We start from the raw sequence: 12,128 nt of genomic DNA, 5'->3' as shown, positions 1-12,128 counted from the left end.
GAAGCTTATCTTCATGAAGGCCTACCGGTCCCTCCTTCTCTGAAGGCTCATTCCACTAGGTCTGTGGGTCCTTCGTGGGCAGCTCGACGTGGTGCCTCGGCAGTTCAGATCTGCAAGGCTGCTACGTGGTCTTCTGTCCATACCTTCGTGAGGTATTACAGGTTTGACACCTTCGCCTCTCAGGATGCTTCCTTCGGGCGGCGGATTCTCCTTTCTGCACAGGAGCGTCCCCACCCTTAAAGGATACTGCTTTGGGACATCCCCAAGGTATCCTGTGGATACCCTATGGACCCTGAAGTAGAAAATATGAGATATGGTAAGAACTTACCCTTGTTATCTCTATTTCTACGAAGTCCATAGGGTTCCACAGGACTCCCGCCCTGTCGCACCTGTGCTGCAGATAGGCTTTGCTCTGGTCACCGGTTTTCCGTCTCCCTCTGGTGAGAATGTGATTCTTGTATGTGTCCAGATCTTTGTTCTCTCTCTTCCTTCTCCTCCTCCGGCCTATGGCTTGGTAACTAACTGAGGTGCCTTGGCCCGGGGGCGGGGTATAGGAGGGGGACCTAGTGCATCCTGGGAGGCTGAAAGCTTAACTCTTTGGTGCCCTGCGACTGACGTCACACCTATACCCCAAGGTATCCTGTGGAACCCTATGGACTTCGTAGAAATAGAGATAACAAGGGTAAGTTCTTACCATATCTCATATTTTTAATTGGTACATTATATATATATATATATATATATATATATATATAATGTGCTTATAAGTAAGTAAGCCTCAAACATAATTATATTGTCTCTTGAATGCTAGTGAAGTTTTAGTTTATTGCGGCTTAAGTTAATAAGCCTATCGCGCAGTAATTTCACTTAGTGTGGTTATGTGCGCTCCTGCCTACCGCCCAGTCCAATTGTAAGAAGTGGTTGTGCGGTCATTTTCTATGATGATAGCTGCGTTAAATGTGGGAACAATGTGAAAATCAGCCTGTACCCAAAAAAAACATTGGATAACAGTATGGAAGTCTATTCGGGGCCAATGGCAAAGTAATTAAAAGGTGTCAAATGGCTGATTTTTTCTTTTTCATTGTTTTTAAGAACATTGAAAAAAATATAGAAAACAAGTATTCTTCAGCATCTAAATAAATGCTCTATATTAATTTGGGGTGCATAAAAATGCATGTAAGTTGATTTTTGTGTGCAATTTAAAGTCACTTTTAATACTGTATTAAAAAAAACTCCTGTAACTCCCACCTGCAAGCTTAAAAACACATGTCCCATCCGTACAACCCTAAAAAACCTGTCCAACATCATTTAATCATTATTTTGCATTTTGCAGAATATCGCCAGAAAATTACATGTCATTATTGGCCAAATTAAGCTAATTAAAAACTTCTAATTGCTGAATTAATAATTTGTCAGGGGTTATCCCAGTGGTTCTGAACCAGGTCCTGACATTTTAACCTTAAAATAGGGATTTTCCCAAACTTCACCTGCTCAGGGGCTGCAAGAAAAATAGGAACATGAAATACTATGGAGGGTTAACACGGCTCAGCAAAAACTTGTTAAGTTGTATTTAACTGCATTAACCTCTGAAAACAAGTGAAATATGCCCCATAGTCAGTTGTTCAGAGCTAGTTTGCTTGAATTATCTTGTTACACTTATAAAGTATCTAGGCTGTTGGTGCACAGTTTTTTCAATAACTAATGCTGGGCATACACTGCCAGATAAAATGCCCGTCAGACATTTTATCTGGCAGCCTGTCACCCTGCAGATATCGCAGGCATACACAGTAAGATATCTCAGTGTGTTGGCCCCGATATCTGCGCTCCTCCCCCGGGGAGGAGATATTTCCCCTTTCCTTCCTTGGGAAGTAACAGGAGAAATGTTTGTCGGCTGCGGCTGGACATACACTGCCCGATGCGGCCGACATTTAACATACAAAATATCGCATTGGACAGGCATGCTGGACAATCCGGCATGCCCGACAGATCGATATTTTTTCCTCGGTGGCCCGCACACACAGTGCAATTATCGGGCAGATCCGCTGATATCGGGTGGATCGCCCCGATAAATGTATAGTGCATGTCCCTGCTTAAGGAACAATAACACCTGCCATGAGTCTATGCAAACTGCCACGGGCACTGTTTGATCAACTCCCCCCAGATGCAGCATTTCTTTACTGGCTGAAGGAAGGCTATCTATGGAATCGGTGCCATTATCCACAGAACATGTGCACTTGCCCAATGGTGTCATACCTTGCTCAGAGCAGGCCTCATTTGAGAGGAGATTTGGGACTCTTGGGAAGAGGGTGCAGGGACCATGGAGGAGTGAGGCTACCCAGTATTGCCAGGTCAACGTGTTGAATTAAATCTGCCCCATTGAGTTTTAGAGATTTGTTTTTATTTGAGCTTAGTTCCATTTTTTGGGCGGATTAAAATGTATTTTCAAATACTTTCTAATATCAGATGCCGAGACGTGGTATGAGTTATATAAAATGCATAATTGGCATTTTTTTAATCTTAAATATTGCTGTTTTTTCCCTTCTAGTGCTGTGTTTGGTAGTCATCTTGACATTCATACAGGTGGGATTGATCTGGCATTCCCTCATCATGAAAATGAAATTGCTCAGTGCGAGGCCTATCACCAATGTGATCAATGGGGAAACTATTTTCTTCACACAGGTAGGTTTCTGCCATGGCCATACTGTGTTGGAATTATACAGTAGTTCTATGGAGATTAGTCATATCACCTGTGGTAACTTGGCCTCATCCAGTATGTGTTTGTAAAATATACTATAAGTTTTCAATGAGAACCGAGCCCCAGCCCAGGTCTTCATGCCAAGTTTGGATCTCAAAACGAGGCTTACAGTAAGTCCTTTTCCCAGAAATGTCATATCTTACATATTTAGGATGCATAAAATAATTCCCTCCCACAATTTCACACAGGAGAGTGTAGGGAGAGGGTGTGGGCTTTAGCTGTTCTTAAAAGAAATGTCATTAGGACGCCACTAAGAGGACAGAGAGAGTTGTAGTGGTAGATAGATGGGGAGTAGGTGGCAAGGGTGACTTGCTGCAGGCATCTTTGTCACTATATATGTTTGTCAGACACACTAACTAGCAACAACTGCAATTCAGTGCACTGGGGGGGGTTATGCAGGCCAGTAAAATATTTATTTGGCTGGGGAGGGTGGGATTATCTAAAAATGTATTTAACATTGTCCCTGGGGGTGAGGGTAGGCGCTATGCCACAGGTGCCTATTATACCTAGGGAGGTGGGAGTTGTTACTGCTGGGGGTCTTTTGACACTGGGAAGGGTTATTTTTGATGGGGGTGGGACGTTAAATTACAATGGGGGCCTATGGACAGGGGAGTTGGGGGGAGGGGGAATGCTAAATATCCCCTGGTATATATATTTTTTTAAATAAAATTTCTACTTCAGGGTCCATAGGGTATCCACAGGATACCTTGGGGTATAGGTGTGACGTCAGTCATCGGGCACCATAGAGTTAAGCTTTCAGCCTCCCAGGATGCACTAGGGTCCCCCTCCTATACCCCGCCCCCGAGCCAAGGCACCTCAGTTTTAGTTTGGTGCCCAGCCGGAGTCGGGTGCACCTGTTGGAGTTGGGGCTAAGAAGAGCCCCTGAAGTTTTCCTGCATGCAGCTGTGGCTGCACATCTGGATGTACAGCATGGACAGTCAGTCCTGACGTCCATGCTGTCTTCCCTACACCCCCGCCGGTACCAGAACGCCGGTACCGATCCGGGGATGCTGGTGAGCATCTGGGGTCACAGCTAGCGGTGACCCCAGATGTTCCGGACCATGGCCGGAATCAAGGGGGACAGCAAGGTAAGCAGCGGGGTCCCGCGGTGGGTCCCCGCACTTACGTGGTCCAGAGTCCCCAGGCAGGGGGCTCCCTGGGGACTGGCTGCAGCGTGGAGCCAGGTAAGAACCTGCGCTTCCACTACCCCCCTGGGACCGTGGCAGAGCGGTAGCGCTGCGGCGTCCCGGGGGTTAAATGCATGCCAGGGGAGCGCGCCTTCCCTGTCTCACAGCCGGCGCCTCCCCCGCTGCACACAGCCCTCTCTGCACTCTGCCGACTGGCCCTGTGGCAGCGCTCCTCCCCCAGGCCAGCCTCCTCTCTGCTCCTCGGCGGCCATCTTCCTGAACGCATGGTGAACGCTGCTGGAAGCCTGGACGGAAGCATCGTGGTCTGGGTCCCCCCGCATACCTCTCCTCCGCTGTGGTCAGGTCTGTGTATGCAGCGCTGTGTCCTACCAGACTCTGTGTCTGCGTAGTTGAGTGATCAGCGCTGGTTAGTGCAGGAATTGATTTTCTTTGCATTGTATGTGACTGTGCTAGCGCTGCTGCCTGTATCTTCTATTCTGACTGTCAGCTTTATTACTGTCCCTGTTCTTTCTGCTAAGCCCTTGCGGTGCGGTGCTGCAGGGTGGTCTCTCGCCTCTTTAAAATACAATTGGTGAGTGGGGTCACATACTTAGTACCATCATGTCTGAAAGTGATTTTCCTCTCCGGCTACAGTGTACTACGTGTAAAGTACCTTTAGCGGAGGGGGAGGGTAGCGCGGAGGGCCTCTGCCGGCAGTGTTTGTCAATGGCGCGGCCTATTACGGTTACAGCACCGGTACAGGAGCCGCCCTGGGCTTGTTTCGCTCAGGCGCTTACAACCTTAGTGGGCCAGTTAGCTCCGCAGCCCGCGTTTACGCAGATGGGTTTGTCCCAGCAGTCAGTGGTGTCTTCACCCATGCAAGGTTTCCCAAGACAATTGGTGGTACCCCGCAGTCTCCCTATTTCCCCTCTCCCGGTTTCTCAGGAGCCGGCGTGGGTTAACTCCTTGACGAGTTCTGTACAGCACTTGTCGGATGTGTTGCAGGGGGAGGCTGTGATGCGGCCACATAAACGACCGGTGGCGTCTCTGTCGGCTCCTTATGAGGATGACGAAGGGACGTCTGATGATGGGGAGATTCTGGATCCTTACGATCAGGAACCTCTCCATACTAAGGACGCTGACGCTAGGTCCAAGGTGTATATTCCTGGACTTATTCGGGCAGTCCGCACAGCCTTGGTGATTGAGGACGAAGTTCCCCCAGCTGCTAAATCCAAGTATGCCTTTTTTAAGGATGTGAAGGGTGACGCCACAGTCTTTCCTCTTTCGGGTCAGTTAATGGACCATTTAGAGGAGGCGTGGAAACAGCCTGGCAAGCGATACCAGCCACAGAGGCGCCTGGCAGTGGCTTATCCGTTCGCGGATAATTATTTTGCTAAGTGGGAATCCCCTCCACAGGTGGATTCTCATGTGACACGTCTTGTCCGTAGTGCCACATTGCCGATGCCATCCATGTCCTCCCTTAAGGATGCTATGGACCGCAAGGTGGAGATCTACCTGAAGTCCGCTTATTCCGTTGCGGGGGGGGGCAGCGCGGCCAGCTATGGCCATTTGCTGGGTTGCCAGAGCGATGGAGCGCTGGGCGGATTCATTGGAGGCGTCCTTTGATTCCGACTGTCCGGCCGAACAAACGGAGTTGATTGGTAATCTCCGTGATTCGGCCACTTATATCAACGAGGCGGCCTTAGACATTAGTACACTGGTGTCTCGAATTTCTTCAGCAGCGGTGGCTGCTCGTCGCACCTTGTGGTTGCGATCCTGGAAGGCGGACGCTGATTCCAAAAAGGGTTTGGAGGCATTGCCCTTTAACGGAGAAGTTCTCTTCGGTCCAGATCTGGACAAGATTGTGGCCACGCTGGTGGCAGCCAAATCGGCTTGTCTCCCGTCGGCCGCGGTTCCTTCTGGTTCAGGACCATCGTCCTTTCGGTGTTATAGGGCCCAGGGCAGGCCCAAACCACAGTCTTTTCCCCGACAGGCTGGTCCCAAGAAATCAGCCAAGCCCCGGAAGCAGGCATGGAGTACCAGACGTCCGGCCCCTAAGCCTGATGACAAGCCTGTGGCCTGACGGTCCGGGCCTCCCGTTGGGGGATCCCAAAGTGGGAGGCCGCCTGCTGCAGTTCGCCCGGTGTTGGTCGGTCACCACGACAGACACTTGGGTTCTCGAGGTGGTCTCCCACGGGTACGCCCTCTCTTTCCGGCACAGACCCCCGGCTCGATTCTTCACCGCGGGTCTACCATCAGACCGGAACAAGGCCACGGAGCTGCGGAAGGTCTTGCACACTATGCTCCAGGCTGGAGTTATAGTGCCTGTTCCATTCTCCCAGAGAGGCCAGGGTTTCTATTCAAATCTTTTTTTGATGCAGAAACCCAATGGGTCGTATCGTCCGATTCTCAACCTCAAAGCTCTCAACAAGTCTTTGCGGGTGCCGAAGTTTCGGATGGAGACCCTACGGTCCATCATTCTGGCGCTGGAACCTGGGGACTACATGGTGTCATTGGACATACAGGACGCTTACCTGCATGTCCCTATTATTTTGCGCCATCAACAGTTCCTCAGGTTTGCAATCCGCAGCGACCACTTTCAGTTTCGGGCGTTACCTTTTGCGCGTGTGTTCACCAAGGTGATGGTGGTCATGGCGGCTTCTCTGCGGCTGCAGGGAGTCCGCATGTTGCCGTACTAGGACGACCTGTTATTAGTGGCAGGATCTCCAGAGCTCCTTCTACGCCACTTGGACCTGATCATTGCGCTACTGCAACGGCACGGCTGGTTAATCAACTGGCAGAAGTCCACTCTAATCCCGTCTCGGCGGATTCTGCACCTCGGAGCCTTATTGGATTCGGGACAGCAAAGGATCTTTGTGACGGGGGAAAAGATCTCTGCTTTACAGTCGAGGGTGCGCAGTTGTCTGCACAGCCGCCGGGTGTCTCTACACTCGGCGATGAGGTTACTGGGCTCCATGGTGTCGGTGTTCGACATGGTGGAATATGCCCAGTTTCACTCCAGACCTCTGCAGCACCTGATCCTGTCCAAGTGGAACGGGCTGCCTCAGTCTCTAAAGTCCCAGACGATAGTGCTCACCCCGGAGGTTCGCCTGTCCCTTGCCTGGTGGTTGCAGACGACCCATCTCAGCAAGGGACGTCCGTTCTGGGTACCAAATTAGGTCCTGTTGACAACGGACGCCAGTCTTCGGGGCTGGGGAGCAGTTTCGGGTCCACACTTGTTCCAGGGCAGGTGGACGCCGACAGAAGCGGAGCTTCCAATAAATATCTTGGAACTCCGTGCGGTCTTCAATGCTCTCCAGCAGGCACATCGGGTTCTCCAGGGTCGCCCGGTGCAGGTCCAGTCGGACAACGCTACCACCGTGGCCTACATAAACAGGCAAGGAGGAACCCGCAGTCAGGCGGCTCTCGTAGAGGTCTCTCGGATCCTGGTTTGGGCGGAGCGCAATCTTCCGTCCATATCAGCGGTCTTCATCCCAGGAGTGCTAAATTGGGAGGCGGACTTTCTAAGTCGCCAGGACGTTCATCCGGGGTAATGGTCCCTGCACCCGGACGTTTTTCAACTGCTGGTGGACAGGTGGGGTCTTCCAGAGATCGACCTCATGGCGTCCCGGCACAACAACAAGTTGCCGGTGTACGGGTCTCGCACAAGAGACGAAGAGGCGTCTCTGGTGGATGCTCTGTCCGTCCGGTGGACGTTCCGGTTCGCACACCTGTTTCCTCCGGTTTCCCTTCTTCCACGGGTAATCCGGAAATTCAAACAGGAAGGAGGGACGCTCCTGTTGATAGCTCCCGCGTGGCCCAGACGGCACTGGTTCTCAGACCTTCAGGGTCTGTCCATGGACAGTCCTCTACGGTTGCCGCTACGACCGGACCTTCTGTCGCAGGGTCCTTGTCTTCACCCGTACCTGACTCGGCTGTCTTTGACGGCGTGGCTGTTGAGACAGCCATGTTGAGGTCCAGGGGGTTTTCCAGCTCGGTGGTGAGTACCATGTTACGAGCTCGGAAACCGTCTTCCGCGAGGATATACCATCGCGTGTGGCATACGTTCTTCCAGTGGTGTCGACCGAGAGGTTATGCACCGCGGGAGTTTCGTCTGTCTCGGATTCTCGCCTTCCTACAAGCGGGACTAGATCATGGGCTTCGCCTTTCTTCTTTGAAGGTACAGGTTTCGGCCCTGTCTGTCTGGTTCCACCGTAGGATTGCTACAATCCCGAATGTGCGCACCTTTATGCAAGGTGTTCTCCGCATTCAGCCGCCCTTTGTCCCACCTGTGGCGCCTTGGGATTTGGCTGTGGTCCTGAGGGCTCTCCAAGGACCGCCGTTTGAACCACTGGGCTCAGTGGATCTTAAATGGTTGACAGCTAAGACTGTTTTCCTTCTGGCTATTGCTTCGGCCAGACGTGTTTCTGATTTAGGGGCTCTTTCTTGTAGATCCCCTTTCTTGGTTTTTCATGGGAACAGGGCAGTGCTCCGCACTCGGCCCGAGTTTCTTCCCAAAGTTGTTTCCCATTTTCATGTTAACGAGGAAATCGTTGTTCCGGCCTTTAACTCACCGGGTCTTTCCGTGGGTGAGGCCTCTTTGGATGTTGTGCGGGCCTTAAGGACTTATGTTGACCACACTTCTTCGTTTAGGAAGTCGGACGCTTTGTTTGTCCTCTATGGCTTCCGTAAAAAGGGTTGGCCTGCCTCAAAGCAAACTTTGGCAGCCTGGATCCGTATGGCTATTTCTGAAGCTTATCTTCATGAAGGCCTACCGGTTCCTCCTTCTCTGAAGGCTCATTCCACTAGGTCTGTGGGTCCTTCGTGGGCAGCTCGACGTGGTGCCTCTGCAGTCCAGATCTGCAAGGCTGGTAAGTGGTCTTCTGTCCATACCTTCGTGAGGTATTACAGGTTTGACACCTTCGCCTCTCAGGATGCTTCCTTCGGGCGGCGGATTCTCCTTTCTGCACAGGAGCGTCCCCACCCTTAAAGGATACTGCTTTGGGACATCCCCAAGGTATCCTGTGGATACCCTATGGACCCTGAAGTAGAAAATATGAGATATGGTAAGAACTTACCCTTGTTATCTCTATTTCTACGAAGTCCATAGGGTTTCACAGGACTCTCGCCCTGTCGCACCTGTGCTGCAGATGGGCTTTGCTCTGGTCACCGGTTTTTCCGTCTCCCTCTGGTGAGAATGTGATTCTTGTGTGTATCCAGATATTTTTTTTTTCTCTTCCTTCTCCTCCTCCGGCCTATGGCTTGGTAACTAACTGAGGTGCCTTGGCTCGGGGGCGGGGTATAGGAGGGGGACCTAGTGCATCCTGGGAGGCTGAAAGCTTAACTCTTTGGTGCCCGATGACTGACATCACACCTATACCCCAAGGTATCCTGTGGAACCCTATGGACTTCGTAGAAATAGAGATAACAAAGGTAAGTTCTTACCATATCTCATATTATTTAAATATTAAAAATACAAATTTTTAAATCTTAAATAAGAAAAAAAATTACAATTACTGTGCGGTTTTGACGAAAAAAAAATTTGCAGGTAAATGATTAAAGTGAACCTTCGACTTGTTTTTCACAAGCATATAGGAGTGTATATATATTATATTGTCAGTCACTTGTGTATTAGGGCAGAGATGGTGTGATTTCAACTTCGAGATTATTTGTCCAAATATGACTGCTGAGTCTGAGTGAGCTGCACCCCAAAGAAAGGAGACCTCTTTACCGAAGGCTTTTTTTCTTTTTTTCTGGTGTTAAGCATTTCTTTGTGAGTGGTGGTCCTGTTACTGCTGTTTCATGCACTAGAATGCCTATTGTGAAAGCCAGGATCAAACACAGGCAGGCATTTTCTGTAAGTTCGTATTTAACACCTTTTTACTGTAGTCAAAATGTATTACCTATAAAACAGGCAAATCGGTGCACAAAAAGAAAAAGAACATTAAGGCTGAAGAATAAACTGTGCTTTCACAAACTTCACGTGCAAGTGCAATGTCTGAGTCTGACATTTCTGACACTGTAATCCTAGAGAAGCCTCTTCCACCATTTCTGAATCCTCTGCAAATGTGAGGATGAGTAGTAGTAAAAGTAATGATGATGACATAGAAATAAGGATGCTACTGTGGAAGTGCAACAGGATGAGGGGGATATTACTCTTTCGTCCAATCTGGGAAGCACTGACGCTGGGATATGAGGGAGGGGCTGAGGAGCAGGCACTAAAAATAATTGTTTCTAGCCTAAAATTTTTACCCTAAAGGAATCTTAGAGCCTGAATCTCCTTATGGGATCAAGGCTCGGTGAGTGGGAATTAGGAGCAGAACTGGTGGTCAGTATCTGCTCACCCCCTGCTGAATCCCACTCTGGGCCCTAGAAGAGGGTCACCAGGTACCCACGGGTGTGCTGGGATCCTATAATATTAATTAAAGTCCCCCATAGGAGCCGTTTTCTCAGAGGCTGCAGCTGTGACCGGCTGCCTCAGTGTACTTGGAGAGTAATGCTGGGCAGCTAAACGGCAAACTAAGTGCACGGGCAGGGTCCGGTTCGCTCTATGTGAGCTCCAGTTTTCCCTAAGGGGGCACAGGAGGCACTTTAAAGAGACTACCTGGAGAAGGAATCGATTCCCGGCAGCGTCAGGCCGACAGATGGACAGATTCCGGCAGCGGCAGCCCAACAGTGCTGGAAATCCCGATCATCCTTAGGGTAGTATATACTAACCTAGCCCCCCTAACCCTAACCCTCCTTAGGGGTGCCTAACCCTAACCTCCCCCCCCCCCAAGTGCCTAACCCTAATCCCTCCTGTAAGTGCCTAACACTAACCCCCCTTCCCCGCTGCCTACACCTAAGTCCCCCGGGGGGGTGCCTAACACTAATCCTCCTAGGGGGGTGCCTAAGCCTAAGTCCCCCCCTGGGAGCCCTAAACCTACACCCAACCCGCGGCTTTCCGCTCGCGGCGCCCGGCATCCCTTTGATCGGGATGCCGGGTGCCTGTTGCCTGTCTCTCGGCGTCGGGAAAATGACAGGCGTCTAGATATAGAAGCCTGTCATTTAACCGACGCCGGGATAAAGCAGTCGGGAAGCCGGCTGTCGGGATCACGTCAGCCGGCTTCCCAATTGCATCCCCTGGAGAGTACTAGGTGTTGTAGTTTAAAAAAAAAAGACGTGCTTACCTGGAAAACAGCGGCACCATCTGGTAATGGTGGATGTCTTCTTGCCCACACTCCCAGAGGCCTGTGGGAGGTCATCCAGGTCAGGTGATTTCCTGCTGCTTCGTGGAGAACTGATTGAAAAGGTGTCTGAAAAAGTGAAGACACCTGCTGCTCCTTGCTGCTGCTTAGGAGTCTGGAGGCTTAGGAGTGTGGTATAGTACAAACTGAAATGTGAATCTGTTTTTCTTTTTAAAATTGCTAGAGTAGAATAGTTAGGTTAGTTTTTATTTATTTGTCTTATTAGATTAGTTACTTTGTATTAATTTCTTTTGTTTTATTTTAAAAAATAAATAAAAATTCTCTCCACTATACAGATTTGGGCTGTAGGTCTTTTTTGTACTGTGTGAGTTGCCGTTGGGGGTAATAGTATGTCTGCAAAGAGGGACCAACCTCCCAAGCATAAGCAGGGGGCTGTATTACATTAAACATGTTTTAAATGGTCTGCCAAGCTCCCTCAAGGGAGTATCATGCAGGGAGCCCTGTGTGCAGACTGTGAGGTTGAGGCGCCCGTGCTATGCTCATCTATGGATGCTCCGTCAGAGGAGGTGTTACCGGTATGGGCAAAGGTTATGGCTCAGTCCATTGCAGATCTGGCTAAGGAGCTATGAGAGGTTACTGGCCAGGCTAATATTAGTACATCAGCCTCTATACCTCTGCAGCTTCCCCTGCGTTAGCTAGCACCCCGGTAAATAGATAGATGTCTATTCAGATGGTTAGACTTTCCAGGGTCTGTTCTTCTTTAGAGGCAGTCTTTGGGGTCAATCCTATTCCATGCGATGATCTTGCCAGTGCGAGTCATCGCGGCAGTGGTCGCACTTTATGGAAACCCGGATTCGCCAAATTTTGCACGCAGCTCCATAGGGCAGCGAGCAAAGTTTGGGGAATTCAAGGTCAAGTCAGGCTTGCAAGTTTTATCGCCTTTGCAACAGCACATTGCACTCTTCGCATGGAATAGGATTGACCCCTTAGGTTTGGCTGGTGCGAGTGCTTATGAGTGACAGCCTACCCAGACAGTGCATTTCTTGGAGGAAGGGCAGG

General features: G+C 50.2%; 1 protein-coding gene across 2 annotated transcripts in view; it reads left to right on the top strand.

Annotated features, from left to right (window-relative positions):
• The window catches only part of CARS2 (cysteinyl-tRNA synthetase 2, mitochondrial), a 141,470-nt gene that overhangs the window by 64,324 nt on the left and 65,018 nt on the right, over nt 1–12,128 (top strand). For both annotated transcript variants that reach the window (XM_088458430.1, XM_088458422.1), the window contains exon 8: nt 2,546–2,679. In XM_088458430.1, the coding sequence (XP_088314556.1) occupies nt 2,546–2,679 (134 nt within the window). The remainder of the gene's footprint in view (nt 1–2,545; nt 2,680–12,128) is intronic.

The sequence above is a fragment of the Taudactylus pleione genome, unplaced genomic scaffold, assembly GCF_031769625.1.
Source record: "Taudactylus pleione unplaced genomic scaffold, aTauple2 ptg000041l, whole genome shotgun sequence".
NCBI classification, from domain to species: Eukaryota; Metazoa; Chordata; class Amphibia; order Anura; family Myobatrachidae; genus Taudactylus; species Taudactylus pleione.
This window is presented reverse-complemented; position numbering and strand designations above follow the sequence as displayed.